The sequence below is a fragment of the Temnothorax nylanderi genome, unplaced genomic scaffold, assembly GCF_030848795.1.
Source record: "Temnothorax nylanderi isolate EJ_2023f unplaced genomic scaffold, tnyl_v1.0 TNYL_tig0497_pilon, whole genome shotgun sequence".
Classification (NCBI taxonomy): Eukaryota; Metazoa; Arthropoda; class Insecta; order Hymenoptera; family Formicidae; genus Temnothorax; species Temnothorax nylanderi.
The window spans coordinates 100170-120344 of record NW_027249559.1 but is presented as its reverse complement, the minus strand read 5'-3'; the positions used below and the strand labels follow the sequence as shown (position 1 = coordinate 120344).

The following is a 20175-nucleotide window of genomic DNA, read 5'->3' as shown; positions in this document are numbered from 1 at the left end:
TCTCTTTTTATGAGATAATAAATAAATTATCAAAATTTTCTCACTTTCCTTTACTTATCTTGTTCGTTAAAGCGGCGCAGAACTTTATCTATCATATATATAATTTAGTATATAAGAAAAGTGAAAAAAAAGGATACAAAAAATTATACTATAACTTTTATTAAAAGTGGTGAAAAATTTTAATAATTTATTTTCTTATAGAGACACATAACATGTTAATATTATTGTGTTACTAGTTTAATGATATTTTATTATAAATTGTTTACGTATAATATACATTTATTTTTGACATTTATGTTTCGTTGCAATACCGCAGTCATTTTATCAAACGTCTCACGATTATACATGTAAACCTGAGGTTATTCCCACGAATTTTATACATCGCCTAGTAGAATATACGTAGAATATATGTTTTATTATTGTAGGTCAAGATTTTCTTGCATATCATTTATATTATATTAGGGCATTACTGTTTGCATTTGGTGTTTTTGCTTGTTCCTTAAATAATCTTCGAGCAGAAAAATATTTCCCGATTGTATCTGGTTCTCTCATTGTCCATATTTAAAGATTCTAAACTTTTATAAAGCAAGATAACTATTATATTTATTTATTTTAATATTTTTAATAACATTCAACATGAAATTCTAAAGCAAATTATTACATTGCAAATTGCACTGCGCTGAGGAAATTTATTATAGAAAAAGCCTAAACAATGAATAAGATCTTTTTTTTGTCACACCAGAACAGTTCAAAAATGAGCTATTAAGTTTATTAATGTTTTCTTTTTTAATGGATTTATATATCATATTTCCAATTGTGCATACCAAAATTAAAAGTAATAACGGATTAAAGATATATCACAACGTTCCCTTAGAATGACAATACACACGAAAAATTAAAAGTTATACCTATATCATAGATTTGATTCAAAACGTCTACAATCAGAATAATTTTGTGCAACTAGATTTTTTTCAAACAGATGGACATAACAGATCAACGATATTAACTCGCTTCGAAGTTTCTTTGACATTTCTTTCCAGCTAGTCAAATATTATTATAGCTGCAGAGTAACTGACTAGCAACTCAGCAACAAACAAACACAGTCAAACGAAATTTATTCAAATTACTTTATCGTCTTACATATGTGAGCACGAGTAACTGATATGATAATATCGATCCAAACACGAGTCAAACGCTGATGGATGATCGCATGTACAGTTCGTATTTGCCATGTGTATTATATATAGTATATGAATATATATTTGTCTATATATAAATCCTATAAAATTTTATGTAATATCCTCTTATAACAAAGAATTATTATGTCAACGAAAGTAGAGACAGCAATAATAACAATATTAACGACAACATCAAAATACATTTAAATATATTTATTAAAAGAAATAAATTCGTGATGACAATAATTTTGAGAAGATAATGTTTTCAAAATTAGAGGAACAGAAATTATACTTCAAATTCCTTCTTTCGAATTATTCAAACCTACTCTACTTTATGCGTTTGTTTAATTTTTAAGTGAAAGTGTAACTTACTATCTGATGACGAAATCTATATATTGAAATTATGTGCCGATTAGAATATAATTTTTGGAACAATTAGCTATGTTTAACGCATTCTTACCCTGATATGGCTTTAGAAGGTTGTTTGATACGAGATGGTAAGGAGAACGATCTGACTGTCCTGGGAAATCTCTGAGAACTGACAAGGCTACATGTATCATAATAAGCAATGGCAATACATGTAAACAAGGTATCTAGCTAGATAGCTAAAGGTGAAAGTAAGAACGGGGATACTTGAGAGTGCTGACTTCTCTACAATAGCTCTGATTCTTATAACGGTACTGCTCGATAATTGTTTTTGATAATCGGATAAGAAAGAGAGAGAGAGAGAGAGAGAGAGAGAGAGAGATTTATCATGTTAAAATATAAGATGTTTAAATATTCTATCTTTGCAAATATAAAAGTTTCAAAAATGTAAAAACAATGAAAACATTGAACATAATTATATTTGTAATAAAATCTTAAAGTAATCTGAAGTATAATCAAAACTGAAATCCTCAAAGAAATAAATATTATTTATGTATCTCACAACCACATACGTATCTTACAACCGCATATATCATGAGTATTCCACAAAATAGATTGATAATTTGCAATTCCTCAATATACGAGCGATTACTCGGGATTTATCTCTGTTTTTGAACCGATTAATTAAGAATGTTTCAATTATGTTTAAATTTATTGAGTGGAAACTTATGATGTCTTTTGTGTGATTAATGTAGATGATAAAATCGAAAGTCCGTTTTAACGTTCATCAATAGCTTGACATCATAGGCTGCGTTTCGAAATTCACTGCCAGTACTGAAAATCTATAATATATATGTGACATAAACTATCGATTTTCAGAACTTGCAGCGTATACCGAAATACAGCCATAATGTATCGATACTACATATATCTTTTCGTCATACGGAAATAAACTTCAGTGCGCGTAATCGATTGTTTGATTTTTTTTTTTCCAAAAAATGCTACCTTGCGGAATTGAACATATTGGATCGTCAATTAATAGCAGTTTTAAAAATGTCATGCCAATTTTCGTTTTAGGTGTCCGTAAGAACATAGATATCTCCTCGAAAACATGAAACGCAGAATTCTCTGTTAGATTTGATTGATAAAAAGGGAAAATATAAATACATTATAGTAACCGGAAGAAATGTAAAGATAGAGAGTGAATCTTGTTGATGAAGATCGAGAAAAAACGAATTTTAATATAAAAGTAATATGCATTTAATTGATTATAAATTAATGTGTTTCAATAATAACAATTGCTTTGAGGTGCATATTATCTCTAGCAATTCATCTTATAAAGCAAAATTATGCACCTAATTAAAAACAATGCTAAGTGACAATTACCTGTGCTTAATACCATATTCTTTGCTGTTGATATCAAATATATATACGATTTTATGTTTTCTAGAACTAATCGAAGATTAACAACAATTTTGGCATATTACAATAAAACACGCATGTTTAAGATGTCTTCACGTTTTTTAGACATGCGTGCCGCCTGATGTAATACCTATACAAAATCGCTAACACATACTAATCAGTAGATACTGTTATTCAATATATAATCAGGTGAATTTTATAGTAATCTCTGTCAAAAAGTTAAAATGATTTTTAGTAACATCTAGAAAATATATTTTATATTTTTATTCTTTTATCGTAAGCTAACAGAAAGCATAAATTAGCACTTTGTTTATTATACATGGTATTATTGTATTTTAAAATAACTTTAAAAGTAATATTAGCGATTGCACATTACGAATATTGTAATCTCCTTTTAATTGCATGTATTTTGTGTCTTTTATATTAATCCATTCTTATTATTTTATAACTTTTAAAAAAATACTCATAAATATCTTTTATTACAAACATTTATGTGAAAATATACATATTAAGATTAGTATTTATAATAAATATAGATATATACAAATAGTAAATATAAATGTAAACATTAAACATAACATTAATTAAAACATTATGTTAAACGATAAATTATAATTTTTCAAACTATTAATACACATTTATAAGTAAAAACTCCGAAAGTGATTCACGCTCATTATTTCAGATGAGCGTAATTCTATTTTGTGTTTAAAACACAACATTTTCCCATAAATTATTAAATCTGATATGTCACCACTCGTGCATCTCGTTATCTAAAATGAATTTGTTGGATTGATTAAAATAATGCATTTAACATTAATTAATGAATAATAATTTGTCATCAAACTGTTAGAATTTTACACAACATTGTCTTTTAAAATTGTGGTTATAATTAAAATAAAGTAATACACACGCGCACGTGCACGCGCACTCGCGTATGTATATGTATATGTGGATATAAATATACTCAATGAAGTGAATATGTTTTAGATATATAAAATTTACCTTATTATATAATCTATCATCAACAAGTGGATGTCTAAAAAGACCAGTCGGCCACGTTATAAAATAATCTTTCAAAAATTTATTTTTCTAAAACAGAATTATTTCGATACTTATTCGGTATTAGTATGTTAGTTTTATATTATGAAAAACCAGCATAATGTATATAATGTCTCGTAATCAGCATAATTAGAACAATGTCGCAAGTAGCACATATTGCTTTCAGTGTATATTTGAACGCATGTAGCATTTTATAAACGTGCAGTGCAAGACATTTGGAAACGTTTCCTAAACAATATGTGCTACCTGAGACGTTTGTAATGCATATCATATGTGATATACCTACTGATAAGTAAATGAGTTTAATAATAAATGATTAATAATATGTATTATAATAAGGTTTCTGTAATTTACCTTATCCGATGAAGACTGGGAGTATACATGATTAATAATATTTGTTAACATTACTGTAATACCAATTTCTCTGTAGAAATAAAAGAGTAGATTTATGACTGGTATATGTATATAACAAATTTTTATAAATACAAACATATATGTATATCTTTATAAAAAAAGATATTTTTTTTATAAATAAAATATGTATGTATGTATGTATAGGATTGCAACATGAGATAATTGTTTCTGTAAATACATATACATATTCACTGAGGCAAAAATGGCGATCATGCGACGCTGACGCCGCGTCCATTTACCGACCTTGACTATAAATATACCAGACACATATGTGCGACACCGGATATGCCTTCGCTTTGTGGTGTGCGTTGGCAGCATATGGAGGAGATGCGATGGGCCTGTATTCCGTTCCTACCTACCGATAACTGTCTGTTCGATAAGCGTCATCTTTGCGCAGGTTTTTCATATCGTGTAGAAGCTGCGTCGACATCGTTAACAGCACTGACGACGAACAGAATATGGCCCCTGCGCATGCGCTAGCAGCGCATCCCCTCCACATGCTGCCAACGCACACCAAAGCGAAGGCACATCCGTGTGCTGTCGAGCGTCTAAATCATTAGTTTAAACAAATAATTAATGTAAAATAAATATTCAATAAATATTTAAAAAATATTTTTTTTTACAACGAATTGTACAATGTATAATTAATGAAAAATAAATATTTTAAAAACATTTAAAAAATATCATCTGCTACTTGGGTATATATATATATATATATATAATTCAAAGTTAGATATATGTATAATGTGGCCTCATAATAAGTTTAAATTGTAACCTTGCATTTTATAATTTTTATCTTTTGTTTTATAATTGGGTGTCAACACTGAAACCCCGAGTGTCGACACCATAAGTTGAGTGTCGCCACTGCAACCTGAGTGTCGTCGACACCCAAAGTTTCGGTGTCGACACTCAACTTTTGATGTCGACACCCAAATTTTGAGTGTCGACATCAAAAGTTGAGTGTCGACACCGTCCATCAACCAAATCTTGGGTGTTTTTTTCGTAAGGGTTGGCAGAGAGAATTCGACAAAAAGTGCACAAAATGGCAGGAAAATTTTTTTATCCTGAAAATTTGTACCCTGGGGTTTTTGAGGGCGCTGATTACGAATCTGAACTTAAAATTCGAAAATTCAAAATGGCGGATCCAATATGGCGGACGAAAATACAAAAAACGGCTTGATTTGAGTTTGTATTTTGCTCCATGTTATTGGATTCGCCATTTTGAATTCCTTCATTTTAAGTTCAGCTTCGCACTCAGCGACCCCAAAAACCCCCGAGTGGCAAATTTCATCCCAATCAAGTAATTTTTTGCATTTTTATCCGCCATTTTGGATCCGCCATTTTGAATTTGCAAATTTTGAATTCAGATTCGTAATCAGCGACCCCAAAAACCCCCGTGTAAGACTTGAATGCCAAATCTGAGCAAGATAAATAGGAAAAAAAAGATTGACGCACTATTGCGTCAATGCCACACAGGGCACCGATTAATTTGACGCACTATTGCGTCAATGCCAACGAAGGGGTTAAACTAAGATAACTATTTGTATAACGCAACAAGCTAGATTGTCTGACTAGACGATGATAACATTGCACTAATGTAATTCACACCAGAAGGCCAAGAGTATCAAACAGATTCAGATGCAAGTAAAAACAAGCGGAGAAGGTCCTTAAAGGATGCAAGAGAAGATGCTGATGTTATGTTATCAGGAAGGGAATGCCAAAAACGTATTGAAGAAAGGCGAAAGGAGTGCATGTACATAGTGGTTCTACAAGACGGAATATGAAAAGTTTGTGATGAGATGACAAGGCGATCAGATCTCCGCAGCGATGAGTCAGGACGACTGAAGAGCTCACTCAGGTAAGATGGAGAATTTAAGAAAAGAATACGGTACATCTGACAATCAAGAAAATACAACCTTTGATTTTCAACTGAGAGCCATCCCAGTCGACGTCTATATGGCGTAATATGTTCGTCACGTCTAAGATCAAAAATAAAACGAATACAGCAATTTACAAGTCTCTGCAATTTGGTATTCAACTCATTGCTCAAGCCATTATAGACAAGACAACAATAATCAATATGAGGCATAATCAATGTCATAACTAATTTAATTTTTAATTCAGTGGAAAGAGAATTTTTGTTAAATTTTAGTTTGTACAGCGCGTAATGAATACACTCATTATACATTGTACGTGATATTATTTACCATTACTCTCAATAGGTGCGATTATATCGTTACTTTTGACTATTCAGAGAGAGAAAGGGAGAGGGATGGGGGGGGGAGAAAAGACAGATAGAGAAAAGGGATAAGAGAGAAGAAGGGATGGGGTAGAAAGAGAGAGAGGGGGAGGAAGGGGGATTTCGTAACTCCGGATTTTCATGCAAAATCCTTGAAGCATTCTACGCTATATCACATCCTATGTCTGAGCACATTTTTTTCTTGTTTATCTCGTAAATATTATGAAGTATTTTTTATTTCCTTATATAATAGTATATGTATATAATATATAATAATGGCATATATATTTTTTTTAAATGGCTATAAGAGAAAAAAGTAACAAATAATATTATAGGAGATAAAGAGAAATAGAGAGAAATTTTTACGGTATTCCGCGTAGTACAATTCGTTTGTCATTAAAAAATCTTGTTTAAAAACAAGCTGGATGTACATTCGTGAGTTTTAGCTATACATTCGTGGGTTTTAGCTTTCCCAATAGCATGACATTTTCTCATCTATCTTATTACTGCTGACGACACGTTCGACATTTTCTTCAATATACTGCAATTCGAGTACATGTCGGATGCAGTTGACGCGACAATACCATCAATATTTATATCGAACTCGCTCTTCAACGATGGAATGTTCTTTATAATCAATGAAAAGCTACTGTCGATCACATTATCAGGTTCTGGTAGACTTTCTAGGATAGATTCACTGATACAAATACATCATTTTAGAAGAAAATTCATAATATCTCGTTTAGATTCGCTAATAAGACTACATATGAGTTTTCACTTTTATACAGTGTGAAAATGACAATGAAATCGGATTAACTGCGCTAATCTCTACGTTAGAATCTACTTTGTTTTTTTTTACACATATATGTATATATATATTTTTTAATTTATAACATTTTTCCTGACTGTCATACTTTGATTCCAGTTCTGAAGTTTAAAATGTTAAAGTTTAAAATTTTATTGCTCGACTTTGGACTAAGTGATTTTGCAAAATACTATAATCAAATCTTCTAAGACATTGAAGGTAATATGGAATATTGCACAAGATATATAGATATAATATTTTTTATATATATAAATATATATATATGTATAAGTATATATATATGTATATATATATTCATATTTATATATTTATTACCCGGGTTTCGCCCGGGAGTCTTTTTTCTTAAAACGACTTTATTTGTGTGTCATCAATATCCTTATTGTGGACAAACATAAGGAGTGTGTCGGGTGATTGATTTAAAGACGATAGTTTAACTTTTCCTCATGAATAACACATTCTAGGTGCTTAAGTTTTAAACTTTTTTGCTTGACAATGATCACATATTGCATCCATTTTCCCTATTATTACTCTCGGATAAAATTGATATTCGTAATTTGAATCATAACTAAATGCCTCTAATTTCAAATCGGACTGCATAAATGTTTTCATGGATTAAACATGTCGTAACCGGTCTTTTTCTACTCGAGTTTCACACTATTGAGTCATTTCCGCTTTTCCGATATTTCACTTACCGATCAGCGACATCATCCCTTGGTTTACCCGGGCGTTTTTTCGGGAATTTTGAGATTGCTCGCTCGCGATGTACACAGAACCTCGACATTTCACTTACCGATTACCGATTTTATCCCTCGGTTTTTTAAGTGAAAAATCGAGGTTATGTGAAATATAATGTATATATGAAGTAGGGGTAGAATTTTCCGGGGAGTGCCATCATGTGTATAGTTTTTCGTTTCCGATTTTCTGGAAACCGATTTTTCTAATTTTTCTAATTTTTCGAGAAATAATTGACCGAATCTTAAAGAGAGATAGAAAGAAAAGTAAACAGAGACTGATATTTAAAATACATCCTTTATACCTTTTTTCTTTATCACGCTCCTGCTTTCTTTTCTCTCTCTCTCTCTCTCTCTCTCTCTCTCTCTCTCTCTCTCTCTCTCTCTCTCTCTCTCTCTCTCTCTCTCTCTCCCTCCTCCTCTCTCACTCTCTCTCTCCCCCTCCCTCCCTCTCTCTCTCTCTCTCTCTCTCTCTCTCTCTCTCTCTCTCTCTCTCTCTCTCTCTCTCTCTCCTCTCTCTCTCTCTCTCTCTCTCTCTCTCTCGATTGCAAGAAAACTGCAATAACTTTTCTATCACTCGCGACAGTCACGAAAGCCACGAATTGAAGTGACTGTTGACATATAATATGTGAAACCAGCAACTTATCCTACATAAAAAAATAATCTGTTATCGAAATATAATACATATCGTGGCAATTAAACCCATCCTCGAAAAATTAATAACATTTTTGAACCGGTTTTAAAACAAATAAATTGTTATCAAAAAATAATACACATAGTGGCAATTAAACCCATCCTCAAAAAATTAATAACATTTTTGAACCGGTTTTAACTAAATTAATAAATCGATAGATTAATGTAAAAGCATTCCCCGCAAAATTTTACCCCTGTTTCATATATAATTCTTTAAGATTCGGTCAATTATTTCCCGAAAAATTAGAAGAATTAAAAAAATCGGTTTCCGGAAAATCGGTAACGAAAAACTATACACATGATGGCACTCCCCGGAAAATTCTACCTCTATTTCATATATACCACTTTAAAATTTGGTCCACTAACGAATAAGTAGTTAAGCAAACATACATACACACCAATCCACAAAAATGCTAAAAATTGAAAATATTAATTTTTTATCGACTGAAGTTCAATTCCGTCGTACACAATTCTTTGAGATTCACTCGATTATTTCCTTAAAAATTGGAAAAATTTTGTAACTGATTTCCAAAAAGATACCGGTTCCCAAAAAGATCGGTAACAAATAACTACACAGTTTATAGTACTCCCCGGGAAATTCTACCCCTGTTTTATATACAATTCTTTAAGATTTGATCAATTATTTCCCGAAAAATTAGAAAAACTTTTGATACCGGTTTCCAAAAAGATCGGTAACGAAAAATTATACACTTTATGGCGCACCCCGGGAAATTCTACCTCTGTTTTATATACAATTCTTTAAGATTCGGTCAATTATTTCCCGAAAAATTGGACAAATTTTAGATACCGGTTCCCAAAAAGATCGGTAACGAAAAACTATACACTCTATAGCACTTCCCGGAAAATTCTACCTCTATTTTATATACTTTTGGTAAAAATTCGGTCCAATAGTTTTTCGTTCAAACACACACCACCCGTAAGAATCTATATATATAAGTACCGTCGTCTGTCTGTATGTATGTATGTCTGTCTGACCGCGAACTACTCATTCGTTAGTGAACCGAATTTTTACCAAAAGTATATGAAATAAGTGTGCAAGTGGAAACTTGTACATTGCTTTCTCATAGTTTTTAAGTGTGCAAGTAGAAACTTGTTTAAGTGAGCAAGTACAAACTTGCACATTGCTTCCTTATAGTTTTTAAGTGTGCAAGTAGAAACCTGCACATTGCTTTCTCTATGAGGAAGCCTGTTTTTTTATGCATAATTATTATTAGTAGATATTTATTAATTTGGCTTCCTCATAGAGAAAGCAATGTGCAGGTTTCTACTTGCACACTTAAAAACTATAAGGAAGCAATGTGCAAGTTTCTACTTGCTCACTTAAACAAGTTTCTACTTGCACACTTAAAAACTATGAGAAAGCAATGTACAAGTTTCCATTTGCACACTTAAAAACTATGAGGAAGCAATGTACAAGTTTCTACTTGCACATTTAAAAACTATGAGGAAGCAATGTGCTAGTTTCTACTTGCACACTTTTTTTATGGATAGAGTATCATTAAAGATAGATTAGTGTTGAATTTGGCAATGATCGGTGAAGGGGTTACCAATTTTTGCCTAAAAAGTGTACAAATCATACACATAATCTTATATATAAGGTATCATTAAAGGGAGGTTGTTTTGAATTTGGCGAAGATTAGTGAAAGGGTTACCGATTTCTGCCTAAAAAATGTATAGGGTAGACTGAGGCAAATCGGATTACTAATTAGCACGATAAAATAGCTCGTTTAAAATAAAACACTAACGAAAATTGACTTAAAAACTTATATTAATCCGATTCGCCTCAATCTACCCTAAGTTATTTGATGGATAGAGTATCATTAAAGGAAGATTGTTATTTAATTTGGCGAGGATCGGAGAAGGGATTACCGATTTCTGCTTAAAAAATGTGTAACGATTTCTGCTTAAAAAATATGTAAGTTATTTAATGAATAAAGTACAATATTATTTAAGAAAAGTATTGAATTTGGCGAAGATCGGTGAAGGAGTTACCAATTTTTGCTTAATATACATAATCAGTAATTTTATATAGAGTATCATTAAAAAAAGATTGGTATTGAATTTGGCAATAATCGGTAAAAAGGTTCTTTCTTTATATTGAATTTTTCAAAATTTTAAATGCCTTTAACTCAAGAACTGATCAACCAAATCTTAAAGAATTATATATGAAATAAAGGTAAAAAAGACTAAAGAATATAATAAAATTAGAAATAGTCCAATATTTCAAAATTTACAAAAGTTAGAGTAACCTGCATTTCTAAAAAATACCAAAATTCAACCCGGTATCTAAATAGGGGAGATCGGGGCCTAACCGTCAGTTTTTTTTCGGTGCCGATTTTTAACAAGAAAATAAATAATTTTAGTTAAATGTGGTATAGGGGAGACCGGGGCCTAACCGTCGCCGGGGTTGAACCGTCAAATCAAATATCTCGGAACCTGTATATTGTGCGAACTCGCTATTAACATTGTAAACGCTGCTTATGGTACCCATGTGACCAACGGAGTTTCGGCAGGTTACCTGCCGTGTTATGATTTTTACGAGGGCAAACGTGTTTTCGGAAGGTGAAAGTTACATTTTCTGCGCGTGGAAATTTTGTAATATCTGCAATAATATTTGCTCTCCAAATCTCGAGGTACGTGATTATAAAGAGTAATGCATGCTGAACACGAATCCAGTGTAGTTTTTTCATTATCGTTGATGTCTAATATTTCGTGGGCGATCAAACCTGAAACTTGTGTTTGGGGTTAATCCGTCAGTAAGCAGTCCGGGTGCATTTCCAATGCATTTCCGGGCATTTCCAGGCTCACTGCATATGGAATATGGATGAGACGGGAATTACAACCGTTCAGACACCGAATAGAGTCATCGGACGTCGAGGAGTGAAACAAGTCGGGCGAGTGACTTCTGCGGAAAGAGGAACCCTCGTAACTATTTTTTAATAATGTTTCGCATAAAAATTTTAAATAATTTTATATTTTTCTCTTAAAAAACAATTATTAAGATGTATCATATCATTTTTCAGGATTAGATGTACGTATATGTATTGAAAATGCAGTGTGACGGTTAAACCCCGGCATTTTTGAGATTTCAATTTTTCCACCGTTGTCGTTTTTGCTCTATACCGGTTAAACAAAGCGACGTAGATAAAAATTTCCTATATACATTTTGTAGCTAAAGGTTCACTCTTTACAGTGGTATACCACATTTAACTAAAATTATTTATTTTCTTGTTAAAAATCGGCACCGAAAAAAAACTGATGGTTAGGCCCCGGTCTCCCCTACCACTGTAAAGAGTGAACCTTTAGCTACAAAATTTATATAGGAAATTTTTATCTACGGTATTCAATTTTTATTTAACCGGTATAGAGCAAAAACGACAACGGTGGAAAAATTGAAATCTCAAAAATGCCGGGGTTTAACCGTCACCCCCCCGGGGTTTATCCGTCACACTGCATTTTCAATACATATATATATACATCTAATCCTGAAAAATAATAGGATACATTTTAATAATTGTTTTTTAAGAGAAAAATATAAAAATTTATTAAAAAATAATTGTTTTACCTATTCCATAAAACATTTTAGGCACGTGAATACAGATCCTGACAAGCGCACGCATGTGTTGTGTGCCCTACGCTCGCACGCAATGCACTGTTTCCCATATGCTCTGTTTATTGTCAACTTCTTCGAGCACACGCAGCACGTATTATCCAAATCTTCGTCAGAATCCAACCGCTGCTGCTTCCTTGATTTCGATTTACGCCCACTGCTCGTCGAAGGCTGCGGTTCTGTTTGTGTGGCATTTTTTATTTTATCTTTTCTCACCGCAAGAACTGCCTTCTTGAGTTGCTACTTGTCGACGGGAATCGACGGCGTCCTCGCGCCGATTCCTCGACGCGCCGACGACGACACGTCGTCGGAATCGCTCCGTCAGGACCCAGGGATTCTGTGATTTACGTCGCTTTGTACGGAGCAAGGACGACGACGACGACGACGGCCACGACCACCACCACCACGACGACGACGACGACGACGACGACGACGACCACCACCACCGACACCACCACCACTACAACGGCGGCGACAATGACGCCGAGACGATGCGGCGAACGCTAGACGATGCGGTCGCACGCGCGACTGTCACTAACACAACGACCAACAACGACGATTTACCACGGCCGGGAGTCGGGACGATCTACCGCGCGCGCGGCATGTCAACTCTCGCGCGGAAATCGCGGGATCTCAGAGCCGTGCCGTGCCTCGCCGTACCTCGCCGACGTGCCGTGAGCGCGAGCGATCTCGAAAACAACGGTCCGCCATCTTTTCGGTCGGCCAAAACACCCGTTTTGCGACGATACGTGCGTACCATTTCCCTCCTATACAAACTGACGCACGTGCAAGAGAAGACAGAATCACGCTCGAGGGAAACCTAACCTGAAATCGCCGTGAGCCGAAGTCGTGCGCCCGGCGCGCCACAGTGACGTGACTGACGGATAAACCCCGGGTGCTTACTGACGGATAAGCCCCAAGCACAAGTTTCAGGTTTGATCGCCCACGAAATATTAGACATCAACGATAATGAAAAAACTACACTGGATTCGTGTTCAGCATGCATTACTCTTTATAATCACGTACTTTGAGATTTGGAGAGCAAATATTATTGCAGATATTACAAAATTTCCACGCGCAGAAAATTTCACTTTTAATTACCCCTTCCGAAAACACGTTTGCCCTCGTAAAAATCATAACACGGCAGATAACCTGCCGAAACTCCGTTGGTCACATGGGTACCATAAGCAGCGTTTACAATGTTAATAGCGAGTTCGCACAATATACAGGTTCCGAGATATTTGATTTGACGGTTCAACCCCGGCGACGGTTAGGCCCCGGTCTCCCCTACATGTAACTTTTTGAGCAGAAATCGATAACTCCTTCATCGATCTTCGCCAAATCTTAAAGAATTATATATGAAATAGGGGTAGAAAAGACTGAAGAATATAATAAAATTAGAAATAGCGCAATATTTCCAAATTTACTGTTCTGTGTCGACGTAAGTCCTCTAAGATTTACGCCGTCGTTTATTCTTTAATATGACTTTATTTGAGTTCACTGGACAAATTCATACTCACTAAACAGTTCGTATTCACAAGTCGCTTTGATTTATTGTTTTTATTCATACAATTGATGTATCGTATCTTATCGAATATCCTTTCTTTCGACAACGCCTGGGAGCTATTGCCCTGAGTCGACAACGAACTACGACAACGCCTGGGAGTTCTTTATTTTATCTCTGAGTCGCAGTTATGCACGCACGTAAAGATCTTTACTGATCTTTACTGTTCGAAACTCTAAGCGCGAGTACTGCTGTGCCACAGTCGCGAGGCATTATATATTCGAATCCCCTCTTGGATTCATTAGATCAGACGGACCGTGGATTTTTAGATCCTTCCGTCAAAGGACGCCGATAGTCGATGCCGCTATGCTTTTAAGCCGTCGCTTCCTTTAATGTCGGATTTCGGCATAACATCAATAAAGATCCTTAGGGGCGTGCTCGTGTGGCTGTGTGTAGCGTGTATGTGTGTGTATGGAAATGTGATATTGTTATTCGCATACTCGCATGGTCGTGCACGACCGCAACATACTCCCCCCGTTGAGAGGGTACCGAACAATTCTTGGTTTGGTTTAGCGCATAATGAATATAATATGTATATATGTAACGCAGATTGAAACATATGTTATTGCAACGCATAATGCAATGTTAGTGTACGACATCTATTGCATCCGCAAAATACATCGTGACGATAGCGTCCTTGAATTATTGCGAGATTGGAAGAGGGCACAGATTTTTCGTGGTTCTCTTCATTTCTCCCTTGGTCGTTTTAACATCGACCGTTCGTACGATGCCGTCCTCTCCTGGATATAATTTTGCAATTCTGCCCAATGCCCATTGAGTACAGGGAAGATTTTTCTCCTTGATTAGCACCATTGTACCGATTTTGAGTTCCAGGCCGTCTTTAACCCATTTGGTGCGACGTTGAAGTTCGTTCAAGTATTCTAGATACCAACGTGCCCAAAAGTCTTGTCGCACCTTCGTTATATGTTGCCAGGTTGAAAGACGGTTTGCTGGAACAGATTGCAAATTGCTCTCCGGGAGAGCCGTTATTGGCTTGCCGACTAAATAATGACTGGGAGTCAAAGCGTGCATATCGTTCGGATCGGAGGATAGTGAAGTGATAGGTCGAGAGTTGATGATACCTTCGATTTCGATGACGAACGTGTTTAATTCCTCAAACGTAAATAGTGCATCGCCTACTACGCGTTTAAAATGATGCTTGAACATTTTTACGGTAGATTCCCATAACTCCCCGAAATGAGGAGCTACAGGCGGTATAAAATGCCATAATATACGTTGTTCGTTGGCATATTTGTCTATAAGTTTCTTATGTTCTGCGGAATTGAATAAGGTGTAAAGTTCCTTTAATTGATTATTCGCACCAATAAAATTTGTCCCATTATCGGAATAAATATGCTCTGGAATTCCGCGTCTTGCGCAAAAACGCCGTAACGCTGCGAGGAAGCCGTCTATCGATAAATCACTTACAATCTCGAAATGTACTGCCTTTATAGACATGCAAACGAATACGCTTACATAGACCTTAATCTTATTTCGGTTCCGAAATTTCTTTTCCTTGATGTAAAAGGGGCCGCAAAAGTCGACACCCGTGTGAGTGAAAGGTCTAGATTCGCGTACACGGCTAGCTGGTAGATCACCCATCTTGTATTCGACCGCGGGTGGCTCGAAACGCGTGCAACGCACGCATTTACGTATTACTCTGCGTACTTGATTTTTACCGTCCATAAGCCAAAATTTTTGTCTAATTAGGTATAATGTGGTTTGAATTCCCGTATGGTAATGTTTCTCGTGTGTTTCGCGTATAATTTGATCGGTAAGAGGGTGTCGACTCGGAAGTAGTATTGGGTGTCTTTGTTCGAAAGTTAAGTTTGATGATTTGAGTCGACCTCCGACGCGAATTAAATCGTTCTGGTCTATAATAGGATTTAAATTAATGATTCTGCCTTTGCGAATGAGTTGTTGATTTTTTAATTTTTTAAATTCGTCCGAAAATTGAACGGCTTGAAGGATCCTTAATACCCGTATTTCAGCTTCCTTTATCTCCTTCAAGCTTAATGGACCGCTATATTTATTGACTGATCGAAATCTGAGACAATAGGCTATCACATTGCACAGTTTAGAGTAAGATGAATACCTCTCGAGTATGCTAAAATCTTTAAACGTCGTTGTCAGACAAGTATTTTTCTTTAATTCAGACACTTCGATAGTTTGTAAATTTTCATTAGGCCAATCGTTTTCGTTTTTGCTTAACAATGAAGGTCCCGTTCGCCATTTAATGTTTTGCAAAAATGCGTGAGGTAATTGACCTCTGGAAATCGCGTCGGCCGGATTTTCCTCTGTACTCACATAACGCCATTTAACCGATTCAGAAAGTTCCTGAATTTCTCTGACGCGATTCGCTACATAAATCTTAAGCAAATGTGGAGAAGTTTTCAGCCAATGTAATACGATCGTTGAATCGCACCAAAAAATTACTTTGTCCGGTGAAAACTTCCATGTGCTATTTACTTCGCGAAATAATCGGGCTAAAAGTAACGCGCCGCATAACTCGAGTCGCGGGATCGTGAGTGGTTTAATCGGAGCCACTCTAGATTTAGCGCATAATAATCTGCTGTTTATCCTTCCGTCTTCTCCGACAGACCGAATGTATAAGCATGCTCCGTAACCTGACTTGCTGGCGTCACAGAACCCGTGTACCTGGATATTATGACAATTTTCTAATAATATTTTTCGATCGAATGTGACTTGATTTAACGATCCTAGTTGTTGCCTGAATTCTGACCATTGTGTATAAATATACTGTGGGATAGATTCGTCCCAATGTATTTGAGCTTTCCACACGTCTTGTATTAATCGTTTGGCGTACAAAACTACTGGCCCTAAAAGACCTATCGGGTCATAAATCTTTGATATTTCTGACAAAATTTTTCTTTTTGTCACCGTTTCTGAAATTTTAGCCGGCTGTACCGAATAGCATATCTTATCGTCGTGGGTAATCCAATAAACACCTAATGTCTGAAACGCTTGATTGTCGGTAAGCATGTAATTAGCGTGCAACGCGTGATTCGGTAAATCTTCGACGGCGCGTGGCTCATTTGACGCCCATTGTCTAATGTGAAACCCTCCGCGCTTTAACAACGCAATTGTTTCATCTCTAATGTCTCGAACTTGCTCGATGGATTCGCCACCGGTTATTAGATTATCTACATAGAATTCCTCTTTAAGGATGTTAGCCGCTCTAGTATATATATGACTTTCGTCGTCTGCTAATTTTTGTGTGGAGCTAATTGCGAGGAACGGAGATGATGATACTCCAAATATAAGTGTGTTTGATTGATATGTTTTTATTCTGCCGTCCTCGCGCCAAAGGAAACGCTGATACTGACGATCCTTTTCGTGTAGCAGTACCTGATGGTACATTTTTTCTATATCTGCGGTTATTACGTAAGTGTACATGCGAAACCGAATTACGTGCAAAAAGAGTTTAGGTTGAATCGTGGGCCCTACTAATAAGACGTCGTTTAACGACACACCGTTACTCGATTTTGCGGACGCATCGAAGACGACTCGAACCTTAGTAGTATTGCTTGACTCTTTAATAACTGCATGGTGAGGCATGTAGTATCCATTGTCATCGGGAGTTTCTATTAGAGTTATATGTCCTAATTCTTTGTATTCGTTAATTATACGTGTGTATTCTAATTTCAGAATTAGATCTTGCTCCAATTTGCGTTCTAAAGTCGCTAGCCGTTTTAATGCGATAGATCGCGACTCTCCGATACCAATGTTTGACTCGCGAAACGGTAAACGAACCACGTACCTCCCGTCGCAATTACGAGTAACGGTTCTCAAGAAATGTGCTTTACATTCGATCTCTTCTTCTGATTTTGATCTATCAACTGAAACTTCTTCGATTGTCCAAAATTTCGTTAATTGCGTGTCTAGATTTGTCAAATAAGACGCCGACCCTTCTGTTAAAATTGGAGAAGACGTGTTACCGGCGATAATCCAGCCTAGGCGCGTTTTTTGTAAATATAGATCGTGTTTGTGACATGACAAATTGATCTGACCGACCGAGAACATAGACAGCGTGGCACCCGAACCGATTAATACATCGATAGGACGTGGTAAATGGAATTCCGGATCCGCAAGTTTTATGTTCGGTGGTATTTTTATCTGATTTCGCGGAAAAACTTCGGATGGAACAAGATCTGCGATGGTTGGAAGAGTTAAACATGTCAAATCTTTGTGGAAATTATCGCGTATTGAACGTATCGTAATTTGTACCACGCCTTTAGATGTAGAATTCGTTGCATCGATAGAATTAACCGGGATCGATTGCGGGATCGCCCGTATACCCAAATGTTTTACGATGTTTTCTGAAATAAAATTCGCGGAAGAGCATGTATCTAGTAACGCGCGACACTTTATCGGATTATAATGCTTATCGTATATATATATTAATGCGCTCGTTAGTAACTGCGGTGTTATTTCAGCTGTTATTGTCGCGACGTTTAATTCGCTCTTTTCGTGCACGCTGTCTAGTCATTCGGTTTTGCTGGTTTCGGGTTTAGAAGTACTGGATTTGTTGGTGGACACGTATTTATCATCGTGCAATAGCGTATTGTGCCGTTTTTGGCATATCGTGCAGTTCGAGAATTTGCACTGACTACCGCGATGTGAACGCAAACAATTGTAGCAAAGTTTTGCGTTTTTCACCGTTTCAATGCGTTTCGACACCGATAATTGCTTAAATTTATCGCATAAATAAAGCGGGTGACGCTTGATATTACTCGCGACGCATTTCTGACTAGTATTCGTCATAAATGCCTGATTTGTTGAATAAATACGTTTCCTTTTGGCCGGAATTTCGTTTTTACCCGTTTCACTATCCGCTAGTCTCGCCTTTTCTTTCTTTGACGCACAAACCGCGGTTTTATATAAAAACTCATATAATTGTTCAAGTGACGGAAATGCGTCTCTATCAAGAGTTGTTTCCCACTTCTCGAGAGTGACCCTTGGTAATTTGTTTTCGATAATATGGACTATTATTTCGGGCCCGACGTTGACGCCTAACGCGCTTAATGATGCAAGGTGTTGTTGAGTATCATCGGCTAATTTGGATAAGCCATTTGTACTTTCTTTATCTAACGTAGGTAGATTCAAGATTAATGATAAATGACGCGAGATAAGGATTCTTTTTACTTCATACGCGCGTTCTAGTATTCCCACGCTTTCGAATAATTAATTCCGTCGATTGCAAAAATTCTCGTTTTATTCGCGGCTTCGTCCTTCAATGCTGATTTTAGATAATACAGTTTATCTACATCTGAGAGCTCCGAGTGTAGGTCGATTAAATTACGAAACGCGTTTTTAAATGTTAACCAGTTTTCGTATTTACCGTCAAATGTCGGTAGCGGTGCTTCTGGTAATTTAATCCGTCGCCTATTGCTAGATGTTACCGCGGTTGTTTCCTCGATTCGGACTTGGTTATTCGAGCCACTCGCTACCGATGAACTTGTTGGATTTAAAATATTCTCAATTTTAGACGCGAGAGTATAGAATCGTTCTTGTATGCTCATGAATTCTTCCTGATGAGATTCGTTTGGATCTAAAATCGCGAGTTCGTCGTTGTGTTCCTCGAATGCGCGAAATAATTCTGTTAAACGTGTTATGCGCAATCTTAATGCCGTGTTATCTAGCCCTTCCTTTTCGAGAAGATTACTCAAATTAGTTATCTGCGATTTCAATGTCGTTCGTCTTTGAACGAGAAGTTTAATCTAATCCGCCATTGTTAAACTTGACGATGAAACTAAGATAAGGATAAGACCGAACGACACGCTAGCTATATGATATTAGTAAATACCGTCCCTGTAAAACGTGTGATGTGGGTTCGAGCTCGAGGATGGCGATGATCTCTGCTTCTTAGAACGGGTCCTGTATCCGTCGTTGTTTCGCTCTTCTCTAGCCAGGGACCGCGAACCTCACAGGAGGCACCATAATGTTCTGTGTCGACGTAAGTCCTTTAAGATTTACGCCGTCGTTTATTCTTACACAGTTCGTATTCACAAGTCGCTTTAATACAATGTAT

General features: G+C 36.0%; 1 protein-coding gene and 1 pseudogene across 1 annotated transcript; both read right to left on the bottom strand.

The window, feature by feature from the left end:
- Positions 1-14765: 14765 nt before the first annotated feature.
- Positions 14766-17504, bottom strand: LOC139783397 (uncharacterized). Its single transcript, XM_071722547.1, has one exon. It carries the CDS (start codon positions 17502-17504, stop codon positions 14766-14768), a length of 2739 nt encoding a protein of 912 aa, XP_071578648.1.
- Positions 17505-18623: 1119 nt separating this feature from the next.
- LOC139783399 (uncharacterized) lies at positions 18624-19876 on the bottom strand (annotated as a pseudogene).
- Positions 19877-20175: the final 299 nt, after the last annotated feature.